At 42.7% G+C, this 20,986-nt stretch overlaps 1 protein-coding gene across 5 annotated transcripts; it reads right to left on the minus strand.

Annotated features, from left to right (window-relative positions):
* Nucleotides 1-754: 754 nt before the first annotated feature.
* Nucleotides 755-19,112, minus strand: stk33 (serine/threonine kinase 33). Of its 5 annotated transcripts, none has more exons than XM_061670928.1 (16): nt 18,810-18,869; nt 15,367-15,416; nt 15,056-15,240; nt 10,203-10,307; nt 9,626-9,739; nt 9,105-9,209; nt 8,894-9,032; nt 7,068-7,150; nt 5,643-5,730; nt 5,398-5,473; nt 4,796-4,908; nt 4,566-4,651; nt 4,400-4,472; nt 3,167-3,312; nt 2,750-2,822; nt 755-1,923 (listed from the first exon to the last, which is right to left on the minus strand). In XM_061670928.1, the coding sequence occupies exons 4-16, from the start codon at nt 10,305-10,307 to the stop codon at nt 1,781-1,783; spliced, it is 1,344 nt and encodes a 447-aa protein (XP_061526912.1). In that variant the 5' UTR covers nt 15,056-15,240; nt 15,367-15,416; nt 18,810-18,869; the 3' UTR covers nt 755-1,780. The 5 variants fall into 5 exon arrangements, with proteins under 5 accessions (XP_061526912.1, XP_061526911.1, XP_061526913.1 ...); XM_061670927.1 differs by having other exon boundaries at nt 15,056-15,262; XM_061670929.1 differs by lacking the exon at nt 15,367-15,416 and having other exon boundaries at nt 18,810-18,889.
* Between the last annotated feature and the right edge of the window lie 1,874 nt (nt 19,113-20,986).

Consider the following 20,986-nt stretch of genomic DNA (forward strand, 5'->3'; position numbering starts at 1 on the left):
AATAAATACCTCAGAAAACGCCTACGCTACAATCAAACTACAACGTGTAGCATGGCATCTTAAAATGAAATCTGCTATGAAAATGCATGATTAAGTCGGGCTCAATATCACGATGAAGTGTCCTCGTCGGGATCACGATCATCGTGAAGATGGAGCGGAATAATCAAACTCGGGGGTTTTATTACAAGAGGACAAACATTTGCACTTAAAGCAACAGAAAGAGAAGAAGTGACTTTGGGCTTTTCCCTGTCACGGGTCGACCACACTTAAAATGTCTTTTGTACATTTTATTCTTTTGTTTTCCAATTCATGTACAGTGCGTGATTTTGGCATGTCCCACACCCTGCTTTGCTCACTACAGCGTGCGTAATAAGTGGTTCAAGTCATTTTGATCACGCGTATGCAATTTTCCTCATCGTATTGAAAATTGTGTACGTGTCTCTGGAAATGCTGTCCACCTTGCCCTCCTGCAGAAACTTCCCTTGAAGAAAACCTGTGATGCTTTTAGTGACATTATGACCAGCATTTTGTGGGAAGCTGTAGCATGGATATTTACACTTACATTTCATCATTTTCATTTTCATCATGCGTGTAGGGGAATATATTAACATGTCCACTCTGTCACTGTGAACTATCAATTGTTAGAAACAATCTTTGAGGGAATTTGAAGTATATTTGTAAAACAGCTTGCTAACTGAAGCACGTTGCTAAGTGAAGGTCCATAATGTGCTAAATGCTAACATTAGCCCCCCCCCCCCCCCCCCAAAAAAAAATGTCTACCCTGTCATTGTCCTCCCAGCTCCCATATTTTGCTGCTTGCAGATCATTTATTAAATTTTTATTATTTTTTTTAAACTACGGGAGCTTGACCTATATGCAACAAATCTTCAATATGAATTTCAATTAAAACATATCAACGTTTTGGGTGAAATAAGGAAATCTAAAAGGCACCTTTAGGTGATATTGACTTGTATACAAGACATCCGCTGTCACGTCCGTCAACTTGTGCAAATTTCACGGAGACGGAGACGGACGGGGACCGTGTTGGATAAAAGGGCGCTCGTATCGAGGCGTATTATTGACTCCTGGTTTTGGAATCATTTCCACAGAATTGGCTATTCATCTCCTATTGTAACACATTTGATTGGAGAGAGACTTTATGGACACCGTCACTCCCGGAAGCTAACAAAAAATGAACACATTTCTCACCGAAGGGGAAAAAAACAAAGAAAAAAGTTTCGCTTTTGTTAAAATGAGGACTTTTCATATTCCCCCGTTGACAGTTGTTGTACTGTATATTTGCTGTGTGTTCAACTTGTATTTGAATACCTAGAAGAGCGCCTGCATTGTTTGGGCAGCCTCGGCAACAGCTGGCGGTGAAAAGTCAACATTTGCGCAGTGGATTCTGCTCGGTCCCACAGACCGAGGCCCCTCGGCAAAAATAGGACAGTTGAGGAGAGATGCTGGATTCACACGGTAGATATCAAGCGCACACACCGGCCACGGCATTAAGTGCACCTGCGATACGGGTTTGTTTTGTGACCAAAACATTAGAAACGGCTCTCAGTATGAGATAGACGGTAACGAATAGCAGAATTGGAGCAGGTGTACCTAACAAAGTGGCCGGTGAGAGCACACAAACACCACTCTTGATTTGGCACCGCCATCACCAGTGTATCGCGGCTCAATTTGTTCACTTCCCTGCTTCAAGCGTATCATTAAATAGAGGCTAAATCTATTTTTGGAGGTCCTTCTTTGTTCCGCGAGGCATCTGTGTGACTTAAGTGCTGCTTTGACAGTCAGTCATATTTTTAGAGGAGATGGAGGAGATCTCTGTCCGTTTTGATGGGAGGCCGCTTTCTTCGTCTTGCGTTGAAACTTGCGCGGCTTGATACTCGATTGCGGGCGGGATTTCACGACGGTCTGCGGGGATCACATTCGGAGTCATCTCACGCAACGTCAATCACAATGTCAATCACATTCGATTCTAAAAAACCAAAACACAACAACAAAAAACCGGCAGCACGGCCGTCTTTATTGCTTTGGTGATCGGTTATTTTGGCACCATCTAGTGGAAGATTAAAAAAAACAAAAAACAAAAAGAAGAAGTAAGCGACAGAAAACACAATAAAACTGACCCTTGCTGTTACCTTCAAATGTTCTTTTTATCCTTGGGGTCAACATGAACTCGGCAATTTCAATGACTAGAATTCATCTTGTTTCCTGAGTCCATGTGTCATTTATTTTTGTACCTCTGTACGCGGTACATATAGTACAACGTCCCATTGTCACTGATCACGCATTGTATTACGGGTGCTAACGACACCAAAAAAAAACACACACACACAGCATAGTGACCGCAATATTATCCAATAAAACAACTTCAACCAATATGTGTCAATTGTGGCTAATTCCTTTTTTTTTTTTTTTTTATACAGCTTAAACAGCTTGGGCTCAATTCGAGCCCAAATAACACTTATTAGATGTGTACTGGACACTGAAAATGTGTCATTTTATGTAAGACGGACGGTTGTTCCCATGAAATGAAGTAGTCATAAAATATGAAATTGACCCAAAAAAATCAATCAATCAAAGACAATCATTCATTGAGAGACGTTAAACACTAAATGGGGCCAAAGATAATCGGACGGTTAACAAGATAAAGTGAACAGAAAAACTAAATGAGCAACAGCTAATCAATGTACAATAGAGTTGAGTTGAAGAGGACAGTGTCAAAGGTCAGACATACCTGTGGTGTGTTGGGACGAAGTGGGGCGCCACAAATCATTTTCCCTTTGTCGCGTTGATGGCCGCTGCCCCCTCTGGTCTTCAACACCAACAAACCATCAATCCCCCCAAAAAGAAAGAAAACAGAGGTGCTTCACTTTTATCAAGAGATACGAATTGAACAACGTTTTATCGACTGCGGTTGTGGTGTCAAGGTCAAAAAATACAAAAATTCCAAAACGCTCTTTGACATTTATCAAAGGAAAGTTCCGTTGTATCTGCGTATGTACCCGTCGCCAGCGGGCAGGTGACAAATTATGTTCGCGGACAGGACCCGCTCGGCACGGCGTCTTTTATCATCGCAATGTAAAATGTGTACACTACCGGCGGAAATGCGAAGAAACGTGCGGTTTGCATGCGTGCGCGTCCGTCGACGTACCGCTTTGGTGGACGTGCAAGGCGTGCAAGAAGAGTCGCTGAGACGGTCGTGGCTCAAGCCGTTGCTTTTCATCTCCGGCGACGTCGTCGGCGCAGCGGTCCTGGCAACGGGGGAAGGGTCTCGGCTTTGCTTCGGGTCCTGCGTGCCTGTCACGGACGCCAGCATCACACGGTTTGTTTGTTTGTTTGTTTACGATCCAATAACTTTCCCAACGTACGCAGGCACAACATGAAGAACAGCCGCACATATCAAATTTGAATCGTATCTATTTTTTTAGTGGCTTTTATGACAGTTACACTTTATGAATCATATTTTGTTTCGATTAGAACAAACTACCTTATGTTATATCTCCTTCATATTTTGACTTGCCAGCTCGTACAATAAAGTCATATTACTAAAAAAATACACATTTTACGAATAGTGAAAATCATACTTCCTAGATATACTGTAGCTAGATTGGTTTCCAAATATCAAAAAGGCCCAATTTTAATGCAGTTCTATTAATGGATTGATGAATATTATACAGGTGTACCTAACGTTATGTCTCATGGGTGTAAGTACATATTGTAGTTACAATTAAAATAACTTCTACATAACATCGCAAATTAGGTAATTGCAGGTAATCTAAGTGTAATCAACTGTACTTACCAATGGTCGACTATGTATATAGTGGGCACAAAAAGTCCGCACACCCCCGTTCAAATGCCAGGTTTTTGTGATATAAAAAATGGCACCGAGATAAATCATTTCAAAACGTTTTCCACCATTAATGTGACGAAGAATCTTGAAAATAGAATTAAAATGTTTATGTCTTCCAGATGAGATGTAAAAATGATTAACTGAGATAATGTGATTGTGTAAGTGTACACACCCGCTTAACCGATCACATGAAAATTCATATTAAATGGAAGTCTGCACGCAACTGCTACCGTCTAAAGTGCCTCTGATTGTTCAAGTAGGTTTTTTTTTCTTCTTTTTTTTTTTTTGCTATCTAACAGAAACCTGAAGGTGTTGTGCTAACACCGGCTGGTATTTAGAACTGTTCATAATTCCCTTCACCTTGTCGAACAAAATCGGCCCCGACCGAATCATGTTGCTGCCACCGCAATGCTTTACCGCCTGAGCAGTGTCGCGTTTGCGCCGAAAACCTTTTGGAATTTTGGCCCCAAAAAAAGTTGAACTCGTATCAGTTGATAAGAAAAATGAAACAAATCCTGAGTGAAATCATCTTACTCTTCTCCTGTTCATGGAAGTTGTGCATCATCTCCAGTGCATTGAGAGGCATGGCGGGCGTGCTGGTGTCACCCTGTTCAACAAAAAACCAAAACCCCGTAAGCGCTCCTCACTCCCCTGACGTGGGCGCTTCGGGCATGAGAGCGACAAGAGTCCGGCGTCTTACTGTAATCCACGGGTTGTCTCGCAACTGATTAGCGGACATGCGGTAAGCGGGGTTCTCTTTCAGGAGGCACGTCACCACTGTTTTTGCTGTTGACATAGTCAAAGTCATTTCGGGGGCATTTGTCATTAAGTCTTGTCTTTGACACAAATGTTTCCCCTTTTATTTTAAAAGCCACGTATCACGTTTAGCTGGTGGGTCTTTAGAAAGGGACATTTGAGATAAAGTGTCACCTGCATCACTGACTGTGTCCCAGATGGGTGACGGAAATTGGACTCCTATTGTTCTAATCTCCTTAAGTCGGTTTTCTTTGGACTTGGACACAAACGGGGGCTCCCCGCACAGCCTGTTGGAGGACGCAGATGAGACTCATGCGTTCGTAGTCTGAGGGTGCATGAATAGTGGATGTGTGTGCGTGTACGGTCAAGCCCAAAATTGTTCATACTCGAGCCAAATTATGCGTTCGAGTGCTTTTGTTCAATTATTATTTGTTGAATGGATATCTTCTGACTGGAAATGACACAACAAAAGGGTGAACGTATTGGTGTTGGCTTTTATCAGACAATTCGGAGGAAATGCTATCTTTAGCACCATTCTAAAGTATCTCGAGGCATAATCTACGGCATTCTAATCAATTGTGCCATTACAACATTGCCCCAATTGATCATGCGTGCGAATAATTTCCGACACACCTTTTGTCAAAACGTAAAAAAACAAAAAGGAGGAAAAGAGCCAATCTTTTTCTACTTTCCCATTCCCCAAATCAAATTCACTTGAAGTCAAAATGTGGCCTGGGTATGACTAACATTGGGCTTAACTGTAAGTGTATACTTACAAAATATACATAATGACTCCTACACTCCACATATCACACCAGTGTGTGTAACCACGTTGGCTCATCATTTCAGGAGCTATGATAAGGGACATCGAATCATTTGAAAATGACAATTCACATTTACAACCCCGGTTACTTTCAGCAAAGGCCCCCAATCAAAGACCGCCGACAGCAGGCGTGCGCGCCACCCTTGCTATCATCACGATCATCGTCGTCGCCACTGTGAGAGGATTCTGCTGTCGTACCCATATAGATCGGAGTCCCACAGACGTCCGACAGAATGTTTTCGCTTCCAACGCCCAAGGTCTTCACTGACAATCCAAAGTCCGCAACCTGGTCGGAGACAAGTAAAGAGCGTCGTTTCATTGTTCCAGTGGTATCGTTTAAAAAAAATAAATGATGATGATCGCTTGTGTTGACTTAAATTAGCAGGAAGGAATCATTTTATGCTGTAGTACCGCTACAAAGATGAACTGTGTTAAATCAGCAACCCTTACATACCGTAATTTCGCGTGTATAATGTGCATTTCCCCCCCACAAAATTGCCAACAGCCAATAGTGCGCATTATACATAGGTACTGGGGTAAATGGAAAAAACTTTCACATTTTATAAATGGATGCCGCCCTCTAATGGTTACGAATAAGCTGTATACTTTCATTCCAAAATGCCACTGCCACCTAGTGGTTATAAAACAGGTTTAGCCTACACTTTCATTCCAATATGACAGGGGTACGTACGTACACATGACTGCATATAGCAGAATTTGTGGAAAAAAATGTATTCTTTTTTTTTTTTTATATGACTGAACAACAACCATCATTCATTTCTTTATGGTTATGTTTTGTTTAATGACAATGCTTTTCTGAAATGCTTGACCGTTTAATTTCATCCATCCATCCATTTTCCGTACCGCTTTATCCCCACGCGGGTCGCGGGCGTGATGGAGCCTTTCCCAGCTGTCTTCGGGCGAGAGGCGGGCTACACCCTGAACTGGACGCGTTTAATTTCAGTCCCATTAAAATAAAATGTATGTGTTTCGTCTGGCCCGTCATGTTTTCTTTTAACGATTGTACCCATCTTACATTGCAAAAAAATGTTGACCATCAGCACAGCACCAATGAGGTGTCCAAGAAGGTCAAGAACAAGAAAAACCGACAACCTCACAAATATACATATGAACTACTCCACTATCGCGCTTTCCCAGAATACTTTTCAAATCATTGTTTAGTTAAAAAAAAAAAGAATAACTATTCACACAAAAAATGAAGTTGCCGTTAAAGCCGTTCATTCGCAGAGTGTGTCACATTTGCAAATCAGATCATGTGATTCAAGTACATAGACGTAACAAGTCTTTCTCCTAAAATGTATATGTTTAGAAATGTAATGTAGCCGAGCTCCCTTTCAAGCTGCACGCCACATATTGCGTAGCTGACTTGTTATGAATGCGCGACATGCTGAGCTCAGCTGCTAGTTTGTTTTAAGATACTGCTGCTATACTTTTGTAAAGGTGTTTGAGACCAGAGGGAGGCTGTCCTAATGAGATCAAGTTAGCGCTAAATATAGCGGCAAAGGTGGGTGAAACATACTCCGACGCAGGAGGAGACAAAAACCGCAGGATTTGTGGGGACAAAAACCGCAGTGTAAAGTTTTCGAAGATTTGTAAGCTTACCTTGATATCAAGCTTGCCATTGTAGTCATCAAGAGAATTTTTCACCAAAATGTTCTCAAGTTTCAAATCCCGATGCATTATGTCTGCAAGTTAAACATAACATACATTTATATATATATATATATATATATTTATATATATGCTGCTTGGATACTTCACATATGTATATGGAGTGTCACAAAGCCTGATATCAATGTTCAAGAACTGAAGAAATACAACGGCAATTCCAATGAAGTTGGGACGTTGTGTTAAACGTAAATGGAAACAGAATACAATGATTTGCAAATCATGTTCAACCTATATTTAATTGAATACACGACAAAGACAAGATATTTCATGTTCAAACTGATCAACTTGAAATAATCGCGAACTTCGAATTTGATGACTGCAACATGTTCCAGAAAAGCAGGGACGGGGGTCATGTTAGCCACTGTGTACCATCACCTTTTCTTTGAACAACATTCAAGAAACGTTTGGGAACTGAGGACACTCTTTGTTGAAGCTTTGCAGGTGGACTTCTTTCCCATTCTCGCTCGACGTACAGCTTCAGCCGTTCAACAGTCCGGGGTCTCCGTTGTCGTATTTGACGCTTCATAACGCGCCACGCATTTTCAATGGGAGACCGGTCTGGACCGCAGGCAGGCCAGTCTAGTACCCGCGCTCTTTTACGACGAAGCCACGCTGTTGTAACACGTGCAGAATGTGGTTTGGCTTTGTCTTGCTGCAATAAGAACATCCCACACGTGTGGGATGTTCCAAACAGGTGTTTGATGAGCATTCCTCAACTTTCTCCGTCTTTTTTGCCACCTGTCCCGGCTTTTTTGAAACTAGTTACTTAATGATTATTTGCTAAAAACAATCAAGTTGATCAGTTTGAACAGTCGTGTATTCAATTCAATATAGGTTGAACATGACTTGCAAATCATCGTATTCTATTTTTAGTTACATTTAGCACAACGTCCCAACTTCGTTGGAATTGGGTTTATAGATTAGCTCCACAAAGTAGATTTTAAATTGACTTCATAGCACTAGTTCCTCTTTACAATGATTCCACTTATTAGGCTTGCAGCTATGGAATATTTTTTAAATGGATTATTCTACCAATTATCAAATCCAATAATAGAATAATCAGATATAAACCGATTTGATGTTATTGCACAACAACATTTGAGGTGCACTTTTATTTTTGATCACTTGTTATCGCCATCCTCACGTTCTGGAGTGCGCTGCACTATCTGTGACTTTGAGCGTGTGCAGCTTTAAAAGGCGGGGCCCGACCTGGTGAGTGACGTGCGCGTCAGCGAATGGCAATAGTACGGGTTGTTCGCCAGTGTTTGCGTTGAGTGTCTGGCATGAAAACTTGCGTATGAATGTGCTCATTACATGTTTGTTTTCGTGAAACAATTGAACGTGTACCAGCTGCTGCGTCTATCCTTGACTATACTGTATTAAATTAGCTAACATCGCGACACTACTTTAGTTTTTTTCGATCATTAACGTGCTGTTGACACATTGCACTTCTTTTATAATTGTGAAACGATCTCGAACTTTGGAAATTCACTTTTTGATGCGCTCGTTCCTCCTGGCGTGTTACTTTTACGCTAACTTATTTGTGACGTTCGTGTCCGCAGTAACATTCGTCACGGTGGGGAAATAATCCCTGCAAAACCCGCAGCTTTCTTCTTCGTTTCGTAATCAAACGATTTGATTATTTGTCGCGGGCCTACTTGAACTTGGGATGTCCTTCGGAGCTTTTGCACAAACGGACCGCATCGGCGAGTGTTTCAGGTGTGCTACTTTCAAAGCAACAAGCAGAAGCGCGTTACTTTTCTTGTGAAGGTAGGTGATGGCGTCTGCGAGGCAACCGATGATGTGTCTCGCCTCCTCCTCTGGAAAGAACTGTTTATGCTGCAACACCTGCTTGAGTTCACCTCCAACACACAGCTCAGTGATTAAATATGTCATCTAGGAAGAAGCGCACGCGTGCCTCAGCACCACCCAAAATGGAAACGTGCAAACCGCGCAAGGCTTACTTACCTGAGCCGTCTCATAGATCTCCTCCAGATGTAATATGTTCGGGTGAGCCACTTGCTTGAGTATTTTGATTTCTTGCTCCAGCATCTTAATCTTTGTACTTCCCGGCTGAAAAGACACACAGGAACATCTTCCTTGTTGTTTCTCTTCCAAAAGCGCAACTCTTGACCTGCTTCGACTTTTTACACCAAGCACCACTTCAAACTTTCCTTGGCTCTCCAGTTTGATCATTCACACTCCTTTTCAAAGTAGGAGAATACAAATGAAAAACCACCTAAGTAATGCTTCACTGAACATGTATCACACATAAACATTCAATAAAAACATTAACTCAACACATGTCCGAAAACAAACAGCTCGAAAAGATGAAATGCAAACGTATTGTACCAATACAACTGTAAGGATATGCAGAGTTGAAACATTTAACATTCAGTCTTTCGCGCGCCACTCGCGGCGCTCCAATTATCACACTTGGAGGGGTCAAGGGGTTCAAATGTTTGGTGCCTGCCGTTCTCAAGACTCACCTCGGCCTTGCAAACCGTCTTGATGGCCCATTGGGTCTGCGTCCGAATGTGTGTGCCTTCGTACACCACCCCGTAACTGCCGTGGCCCAATTTCTTCCCAATTGTGTAGATTTCCTTCGGGGATGACAAAACGTCCACATTTATAATCTCCGCTTGCCTGAACTCACACACGTCATAGACAGCTGAGGATGTTTTCTGAGATTATGTCCTGCAATCTTGCATCGTTCGGATGTCTTAATCACGAACCAGAATTCCGATGTGTCGTCCCAATTTAAAACTCTTGATTTTTTGGGGTCATTATTTTTTTCGCTCTCTGGAACTCCAGAATATACTGCAGTCATTTCTATTCAAATTACAAACGATGAGTTTGCGTGTGCAGTTGGTTTCACTCTCAGGTCTAATTAACTCACTCATTATCTGTGTGCACGCAAGGCTAACCAATAATGCTTTGTGTGTGTCGAATAGGAGAGAAGTTAAATCTTCCAGCAACAAAATGAACTTTTGCTACATATGGTGTGTACTTCCGATGAAAACTAGCGTGCGAGTATGCAGATTTATGTAAACAATGTCACTTTACCTCTACGTCGGCATCGCCAACCAGACGAACGTGAGGCACGTCCCTCTCTGAGATTCCTTTGGCCGCTGTGTTTTTTCCTAAGCCGCTAAATGTTGCCTCTGCCATCTAGAGACGGGGAAAAAAGGGGCTCTTATTTTTCTTCATCGTGCCTTCATTGGCCAATAACGACCGTTTGTTTTGCAAATCAGTTAGAAAAGGAGCTGAAAGAACAGCGGCATTGCTTTTTATATCGTACTATATAATAACCATGTCGGGTGTTTGAGTGTTGATTAAATGTGTGTGAATATTGTGGCGTGTGGCAATAAGCAGGTGTAAAAGTGATAATAATGTCATAATATAATCACAATATATGTGGAACAGAGGAAAACATTCTTCTTGCACAGTAAACATACAAAACATGAATTGATTTTAAAAAAAAAAAAAGATATTTCCATTAACAACACTGATATTCAAGTCATTAGTGAGTGAAAAAAATGTTGTTCGAATCATCAACAGCAATTGCACATACTTGTCATCCAGAGACAGTATCAATATCTAACATTGTCGTATTGCTACTGTACATTGAGATATAAGGATGGGATGTATACCACAAGAAAAATGTCGTCCTCGCCGAAGTTGAAACCAAAATATTACCGGAAAAAAACGGTTTGGTTTGGTCTATAACTGGTTTTAGTGCTTCCGTCAACCGCGGTTGCACTTCTGTCACCTTTATATGATTCCAGCACGCAAGAGGCTACGTCCTGAGCTCAACACTTTGAATCCTACGCGTCCGGATTTCATTCGATGACTTATTTATCTTCAAGTCAGCACTTTCTAAGGTTGGGCCTGGCCCGGTGAGTGACGGGAGTGCCTGTTTACTGCTTTCCCGTAAAGCGATTGAAAGTGCACTGGCGCCTGTGTCTACCCCCGACCGCTTGTGGGGGCATTACGCCTCATTCTAACTAAACTAGAACTAGCTGACATCAGTACCTTGTGTTGGCGATCGTAGACTGCTGTGGTACGCGTGTTAGTTTTTCCTTTGCACTTAGTTGATCCCAAACTTTGGACATTGCGTCTTTTACACACATTGCGCCAATTTATTTCGACACGGTGCGGCGCTTGAGTCGACATTAACATTGGTCAGTGTGGAAAGGTCAGCCCTGTGGAGCTTCGAGGCAAAGATTTTGCTTTCACTTTTTGGGGGAATCGAATTATTCCAATTGTGCGATTCATCGTTTCAACCCTGTCGGGTCCATCGAAGACTTGCAATCGTCCAACGGTGTGAACGCGAGCGTGTGCCCTTGTTTGTGCATTTGCGCCCGGGGATCGGCTGGCACCCGGTCCAGGTCGTACGCCGCCTCTCGCCCCAAAGTCAGCGCGCCCGCCACGCTGATGAGAATAAGCGCGACAGAAAACGGACGGATGGTCGGATGATCTTCAAGAGTGGTCTGTCCTTAACTGGGACCGATTCCTCCGATGGCTACAGCAGAACTTTTGAATCGCCGGCGATTTTATTTCTAAGAACGCATTTTCCAGATAAGGTCTCGATGGGTAAATGACTACCCGTCATCCAATCGGTTTTCACTTGAACGTACTGTGCCGCATTCCTAAGATGCTCTGGAAAAAAAGGAAATGTTTTACAATATGCATCTTATGTAGGTTTATTTTTATCAGCTCAAAGAGCGTTCTTAAACTAGCTGCGTTAATGAAATAAGTAACTCTGGCTCAATCTCAGACTTAATACCTTTAGTGTGTAGCTTGTCATTTTTTAATCGCCCGTCTATGACCAAACCGCTGTCTCTGTCTGAGCCCATATTAACTTGCAGCGCAATTTAACCACCTTGAAAAACAGTCTCTGTAGCCAAATTAAATGTAAAGCAATTATCAAGTGATGACTGGGCGCAATGAAGTGGATCCGCCGCACGCGCAGCAATTCATTATTAACAAGGAAGCTGTGTCTTTAACCTCTTCACTCTGGTGCATCATTTGAGCCCTGACAGGGCTCTAATAACAGGCCTGTCTTTCACATTATCTCCCGTCTATTTCCACATCAAAATGATTGTGACAGCCTCTGGAAATTCCAATCACCACAATCATATCTCATTTGTGGAAGGTAGACAGACGCATGTGACGAGTGTATCAGTGGCGAGGTGAAGGCTCGAGGAGGCAGGTTTTGACCCGGATCCTCAACTGGATTGGATGCCTTCGGAATTTCCCTCACCAATAAAATGACGCTAGCACAAAAACTGTACCATCGCGCTTTCAACCCAAAAGTACGTTTTCAACATCCGAACGACACAACTCTACAGCATTTCCGGAAGACTTCTAATATTAGACTTAACGTAACTTGAAACAAAAGGTTTTTGGGCCATTCGGTCAGTATTTGTTTGTTGAAGCAGCGCAATCTCAATCCTCACAGGAGGAACTCCAGAACGTTTTATTCCTACACATTCATCCCATAAGCAGTTAAGCCCAAAATGAGTCATTCCAAATTTGAAGGGAACATGACTTTTCATTTGAATGGGTACATTTCTGCTGGAAATAACACAAGTAGCAAAAGAGTGCACAGATATTCTAGAATGTTTGGATATTTTGAGGACATGCAATCCTTGGCACCGTTGTGTTCACATTGCATTGTCATCGACCTCAGCAAACATTTCAAGCGTTGGTTGTGCCCGAGAATGAACGAATCATTGAGGACATTGGATTTTTTGTTTTGTTTTGTCAAATTGCAAATAGTCATCATGAAAATGAGCAAATCCCAAAATAATCAGGCAATGTCTTACAATCTTTTGCTACTTTCTTTTAGGAATCGCCGCTACGTAAATAGAAATCAATTGTATTGAATGACATCATTACCAGCTAACTCAAAAGGGTATCATCATTTGGAGTTTAGTTGTATACACTTTATATTTTTTGTGGGGGGGGGGGGAACGTATACAACTTTAGAGCTACACCCGCTTGTAATTGCAACATAGACATGTAGAGGATCCTAAAGCACCGACAACGTACACGATCACATGAGCCCGTGTCACGTAAACGACTGGAAATTCAGGAGCATTTAAGACTCAACTGGCTGTTAGTAAAAAAAAAAAAAAAAAAAAAAAAAACAGAAACGTACTTTCGCTTTTGACTGTGCGCAAGGTGCATTCACGGACCGCCAATGAGATACAAAATCTCAATATAAAAAATAAACACTCGCTCAATTCAATCTAACAACAACACCAAGATTCCACCCGATGACGCCAACGTAACATTTTTATTGCTTTGCCCTTAGCGCAGAAACATCAAATAGATGGGATTTGCAGTCAATAACGGAGGATATGTTCCCCAAAAAACAGCAAATATGAAAATTCATGAATGCCGAACCACAAATGTGCAGGGGTCGACGGCACTCCGTTCTTTTCCAATTGCTCCCCCCACTTCCAGTTCTGTTAGATGTTTAATAAGAAGACATGATTCTTCTGCCCTGTTTTCTGACTCCATTTTAGTCTTTAAAAAAAAGCGTTTAAAGTCTTGTTTCCATGCTTTGTTCTAAATGTTCATCCTGTCATCTGGGTCAAAACTGACCCAAAGGAAGCAGAGAGAAAAGGGGAAGAAGAAAAAAGGATGGTATTTGCGCCCTCGGAGGGGAAAGAAAAACCAAACAAGCGAACATCAAGCAAACATCATCCGCGCTGTGCCAAGCAGACTCTGACTGAGCTCTGTCCCGTCTCCGGTTTCGGCAGGAAGTCATTACAAGCCGGGCTTCATTCAAGTCCAGTCCGTGGTCTCTCCATCATCCCGCCAGACAGCAATTGCTGCTTATTTCCGCTCTACATGGGTTGAGAAAGCGTTGGGCTTGGTTACGGATGGGGAGTGCGGGACATTATTGTCAAAGCACACAAAGTCACTTTGGAACAACCGGACCACGGACTTGCAAAGGTTAGCCTTTATTGTCTGACTTTCCTCCCTCATCAACTCCAGATTATGCGTATTTACTTTTTAGCGATCATTCTCAAAGGGCTGCTAGGCTTTGCATAGTCGACACGGACCTCTTTGAGTAAGTAAAAACGATGTACAGGAAGTCCTCGACTTACGACGTACTCGGCGTACGACGCTTCGACTTTACGACGCCCGTGCCCGGGCCGCCATTTTGTCCCCGGCGCCATAGTGTTTCTGCTGAGCTAGCGCATAGCGCGTCGCGTGTCTGTGTTTGTGCGGCGCGAGTATCTTTTCCTTTTTCGCCCTCCTTTTTTCACACTCTCACCGGTAATGGGAAGTACAGCATCTTATGTTTGTATTTGAATGTATTTTACTTTCTTTAGACGAAGCGTTAACCTTTCCTGCCGCGGTCGGGCGACGCCTTCCGCAGGGCCGACCGAGGTCGCCCTCCTCGGGGCGAACTCCCTTCTGCCGGGCGGCGGCGACGATAAAGGCACGACGCGCCCATTTGCCGCTTGAACGGCTTTATGAGCTCCTCTGCGCATTCGACGTCAACGGGTCCTCCGCTAATCGCGACTCTTCCCCGGTCGCCGTCGCTACACTTGCCACTGTACACGCTCGCACCGGCGCGCACTCCTTCCTCCCGCGCGATCCCGTCTCGCGCACGCCCACACGCACCGAGCTTGCCGTCGCAATCGCGTGCGACAATACCCGCCACTGAAGTATTTCGACGTAAATCTCGACTTTAACGGTGACATCCGACTCGCGGGGAAATCCGGGCGACGTCGGAACTCGTTCGTAAATCGAGGACTTCCTGTCTTACAATTTTCCCGAAATAATCAACACGGTGGGTATAAAAAAGTCCTCCACACCCCTGTTCACCTCGGAACTCTGCCGTGAGTGCCGTTGTTGCCCAGTCTATTCCTTATTGTTGTGTGATGAACACTGACCTTAACTGAGGCAAGGGAGGCCTGCCGTTCTTTCGAAGTTGTCCCGAGTTCTCGCGTAGCCTACTGGATGAGTCATCGCTGTTCTCTCGGTGTCATCTTTGTAGGCCGGCCACTCCTCGGAAGGTTCGCCGCTGCTCCGTGTTTTCCCCACTTGGCTTTCACTGTGGTTCGCTGGAGTCCTAAAGCTTTAGAATTGTCTTTGTCACCCTTTCCAGATTGAAAGATGTCCATTACTTTATTTGTCATCTATTCTTGAATTTCTTTGGATCGTGTCATTTTGTTGCAGCTTTTTTTCAGATCTTTTGGCCGACCTCATTTTGTGGGGCAGCTTCCATTGAAGTGTTTTCTTGATGGAACAGATCTGGAGGTAATCAGGTTTGGGTTTGGTCAGTGAAAATGAACTCAGCTTTCCAATAATAGGATTTGCCACAGTTAATTCCTGCTTTAATAGAGGGGGCGATTACTTTTTCTACAGCGAGCCCGGTAGCTTTGAATCGTTGTTTTTTTTCTTCCATCACAAACAAAATCATCATTTAACACTGCATTTTGATGCTTACTTGGATTATCTGTGTCTCATATTTACAGTTGTTGGATCGTGTCAAACGTTACAGTAGGGAAATATGAGAAAAAAAACTGTACCTTTTGTAATTATGGTGGGGAGGGTTGTAAAATGATTCAGCTCGGTCGCATTTTTTAACGCCACAAAAACCTGGCATCTTAACAGGGGTGTGTAGAATTTCTATATCCACTGTAATTGATCAATCTCAGCGTACCAAAATTCCGCACGGATCCCGTCTGGCATATGGAAACGAAAGCGCAATCTTAAACCAGCCACACCGACTGCATTTCAATCTCAGTCATATTATGGAGCTAACACTTTAATTATTGTACAGACTCTCCGGAGGTTTGTTTTCTTTAATAGTTGAACACATTCGGTTCAAGCGGCACTACGGCTGCAAAAGCAGCAGCAGCCGCTCAAATATCAAACAAAGTCTCTCTTCCGAACTGCCATTATCGTGGAAGCGCAATCAATTTTGTTGGAGTCCAAAAGTTACGTTTTCCAAATGTGGAACTTAATCATTTATTGACAGCTCGGCTTTGATGACAAATGATAAACTTCACAGTCCTAATGAAGCGTGGAATTACATTACCTGATGAGGCAAGAAATTGCATGTTTAGAATGCAAATATAGCGCTCATCTTCGTCACCAAGTGATGAGGTGAAACCTAATATCACGCAGGCAGATTATCAAAGCTCACCGTCTAAATCGGATACAGTGAGGACGTAACGCCGAAGCGCCGAACGCGTCGCGCGCCGGCCACTTCATTGGGTACACCCACGCCAAGACAATGCCGCAATTCATTGGATTCCGTTAAAATACTATTAGACGGAACAAGAAACAACATCTGAGTAAGACACAGTGCGGACCAACTACGCCGCTGCCTTGACGTGAGAGTGACCCAACTTTGTGAGTGTTTCGAGATACGAGCCATTGTTTGTGCTTTGACTTCGGAGCAAACATTGGAGACATGCGCACCGTATGGCGGCTGTGAACTCAAGTAGACTTCAAAACGAGCAGCGGTTTGGCAGACGGTGGGAAAAAAAAACAGGAAAAAGGGGCTTCAAGCTGTTTGATGCCAGTCCCGGTTGAGACAATCGCACGTTCTGTACTTCGAACGACCACATAGCTGTGCCTGATATAGAACTTGCTTAGCTTAGTGCAAAACAATCAATCAATCAATCAAATAACGATGCAAAATGCACTAAACGGGCTAACAAGTAGCATCAGTGTCGTGCGGTATTATAAGAAGCTTTTCGGGCTGTACAGGACGATTCAGTTCAGCGGGGAACCGGGATTACAAAAGCGTGTTGTGAGTTACCAGCGCGGTCACGAAAAGGTTTTCAAGCCAATTTCCACCTTCAATGCCTCATATAACCTGAAATAAATAAGTAAAGACGATTCCGATTCTGATAACCTGAACAATTTAGTTGAAAAAGAAGCAAATATGGTAGAGGGGAGACGCGTGCCCGCTGTGTCGTTTGCTTGACGCGGCAATATTTGTGCACTCTTCATCGCAGAAGTGCTCCGAACGCCCAAAATTGCGGACAAATAAGTCCTTGACCGAATTTGGGCGAAGGGTGCCAGCGATCTATTTTGCCGAGCCTGGGTGTTTTTCTGTCGTCGTTGTTGTCGAAGAAGAGGCTTTAGTTATACAATACAGACGTGACGAACACAACAGATGGTTGTCAAGTGATTGTCAAGCTAGTGGTACTTAGGCTCCCTCTTGTGGTACGCGACAAAAATAGCGAATGAAAGGTTCCCATTGCGCTTTATGTGACAGGTCTTCAAGCTCTTTTTTTTCCACCTGGTGCAGCACGCTTGTTGTGTACAGTTCGGTTGTATTGAACTTTTTGTTGTCAAACATTTGTGGGGCAATCGTTTGTGGTGAACTTTTACGTCGCCATAAATCCCTGCTTGCCTCCCTGGCCAGACTGCTTCCATGTTTTCCTTTTGGTTCTGTTCCCTGCAGTTGATGTAACGCCGTGCCGTTTGATTGTACCCTCCTCCCGACGATACATTTGAACTGTACGATTCCTTTGAGGTTTTGTGAGCTCTGCGGTGGGAAATGTCAGGGAAACCCGAACAGAGCATCTTCATCGGGGGGGGGGGGGGGTTAGTTACTTACATTGATGGCAAGTATGTCCCGTAAAGGTTTCTTTTCAACGGAAGTGTCGAGGTTTATCACGGCCTGCGGTATTTCAACAGGGGTGTGTTCCCTTTCTAAATGCGCCGTGCGATGTTCAGGCAACTCGGTCAATAGGACCCTCTTCTTGGACATACTTGGCAAATAAAGAGGATTGGGATTCAGATTCAGATTCAGCTGCACGTGGGAGAATGATGATAAAACTCGCATCTGATTCAAAACAGAAACTATCTTTGGTTTTGCTCCAGCGAGTACATTCAATTCGATGATCATCATCCAAGTCACGTTTCCACTGGACGTTTCCCACACCACAGTGCTGTGAATCCAACTCATTTGACGTCCTCCCCTCTTGAAGAATTCCCTGTTTCTCGTGGCCATGTTTGCAAAGTGTCATCTGGCATGAAAACACAAGTGATCAACTTGTGCCGTTTGCTCAGAGCCCTCCACATGTTGCTGGGAGATAAGGGCCAACAAATTCAAATATATACATTTATTTATATATATATATATATTTTTTTTTTTGTCCCTCACCTCATTGGTTTAAAGCCAATGTGTGCCCTCAGCCTTTGGGACGCGACGAGGGCAGCGGCACAAACAAGTCCAATTCCGTCGCAAGGGCAAGCCAGACAAGTCAGCACATTTCTGTCCGCGCAGCCTGCAGCTTCTCGCATTATTACGATGTTATTATAAATCATCCAGCTCCCTCCATAACATCTATCCATAACGCTCCGACGCCGTAAAGTCACGATTATCATCCAATTTGCGGACATGTTCCCCACCTCTTAAATCAAGCCTAAAGACATTGTATGATATAAATATTCCACTTTGGAGCTCGGTTGAATTTCCTAACGGGCGCTTTAGCTGGTACGCGTCGTCATGGCAACGAGTCGTGAAGCAGAATAAACGCATGCTCCGAGAGAAAAAAAACACACACACACACATGTGCACCGAAATATAAATGTAAAACATGACAAAGTTTTACAGCGGGTAGTTTTTTTTTTGTTTGTTTGTTTTTTTTTTTTAAAGAATCCGACCAACGCGTACCTTACCTTGCGGGATTTGTCATTTTTGAAAGACTTCAAACGAGAAGTCGGCGAGGGACTACGGAAGTGAAGAGGGACCAAAAGTCGTCGACTCAACATGTCTCGTGAGGCTGTCCTACAGCGCCCCCAGTAGGCGTTTCGCGGTACTACAACAAGTCACATCTCAACGAGGGGCGGCCTTCTCCTCTTGTGTCACGGTCACTTGTCGCCATCTGGTGGACATGTTTATTACTGCAGGTATTCCGTTTAATGCCATTTTTGTTTGCCTGTTTAAACGTTTGAACGAAATGTATTTAATTTGAAAAATTCGTGCAGAGGTAGCACAAGTACTCACACGCTATACTTTAATAGAAGTACAATCCAAAAATAATAATAATAATAATCCAAACTCTGCGAATTGATACTCACGCATTCGGCATTGTATTCCTTAATCCTTACAGATGATGCTGACAATCTTTGTATTCCTTAATCCTTACAGATGATGCTGACAATCTAATTTTAACACGATAATTATATCCACTTGATCATTGACTTTTTTTTGCTCAAAACATATGTGTGACTATGCATATGTTTTCATTCACGTGATGAAGATTTACTCATTTATTCATTTATTAGGACTTATTTGATGAGGTCAATGTGGATACGTGGGCAGCTTTAGAGAAGATTGAAATCATCTCAATTTCTACCCCAAAAAAATTGTATTTACTGAGGTTGAACATTTTTGGTTTTTTTTTTTTAACAATAAGAAAATATGAAATATCCCTTTTTCACCAACGCGTGAGTTTTATTTTTCCGTTGGAACGACAATATTAAAATGGTGATGTTGTGGTATTAGTTTGAATCTGTAAAAAGTGTTCCTCATATGTCATTGATTGTCAAATGTAATATTTTCACTGAACAAAAAATTGCCAATAAGAAAATGATCTTGTAGCGATGAAACTGCGGGACAAAGTATCGGAATTGAATTGAATTTCGCCATTCCGAGTAGAAGTACGGATTTAACTTTTGTACGTCAAGTAGTTGAATATAAATGATCTTCAATATCGTTTCGATAACTTTGCGCACACAATTGAATTGACCTCTTTCAATTTGTATTTGCCCTCGAAGAATGAATGGTCGTCATTCTGGGGCAGAAAGGTCAATTTGAGTCGGACACGTTGGCCTCCCACTCGCGAGGTTGCGGGTTCGAATCTCAGCTTCGGTGAGCGAGTCCAACCTGTGTGTGTGTGTGTGTGTGTGTGTAATGTTTTTGGGGGTTTTTTTCATTTGATTTCTTGATTAATGTATGTGATTAAATAGTTGGTAAATAATGGATTTATTGTAATAAAAACAAAATACACATATTACTTGCACATTTATTAATGATTGATAGGATAAAAACAATTGTTCATAATGCAAATAATTGTTACCTTCACTCGGCCCCGAATATTGCTTTTCAGCATGACGACAGTGGCAGTTCTCAACCGATTTGATCTTTTTTGAAATTCCTTGTAAGAGCAACAACATATTTCTTTTTTAATTTGACATACGACACAAGACTTCTTAGGTCCCTGGGGTCAAAAGTCATCCATGAATTTTGGCCAATTGGCTCCGTCTTAATGGCCGGTCGACTTGCCGTCTTTCTCACATTGGAATTTATCGTCGTATGTCGACATAATGCGGGCGGTTCTTCAGTGCTTTAATCAAAGCATTTTGATTGATTCCAAAGATTGCGTGATGTCACCGAGCATTTACGCCTCCAGCGTATTCGTCGTATACGGCGTACCGCGCCGTGTTAGGTTTCCGCGTTTGGCCAATTATTCAAAGTGTATGTCTTTCAAATGTCTTCAGTCGTCAAATAGAGCAGGCCCCTCCGCTTAAGGTACGACACCAAGTTTAACGGTCGCATTGGATTTTTGTTTCTAGCGTATGGCCGTATATTTCGATGGTGGTTGAAATACGTATGTCAAATATGAAAAATCGTTTCTTTTCAGACTCAAATCTTAATTCATTCCCATGTTTGAACTGTATTATTCATACTAAATGGAATCATGTATTGATAAACTAGGAGTAAAAATGTTGAATTGATTTCAAAAATATTTGCAGAAAATTACTGGTATTTTATTATTTACAAAACAAAAACCACTCGAGCAATTATTCAATGTATTTAAGATTGAAGGAGGGAAAGAAAAAAAAAACAAAAA

The sequence above is a fragment of the Phycodurus eques genome, chromosome 2, assembly GCF_024500275.1.
Source record: "Phycodurus eques isolate BA_2022a chromosome 2, UOR_Pequ_1.1, whole genome shotgun sequence".
NCBI lineage: Eukaryota > Metazoa > Chordata > Actinopteri > Syngnathiformes > Syngnathidae > Phycodurus > Phycodurus eques.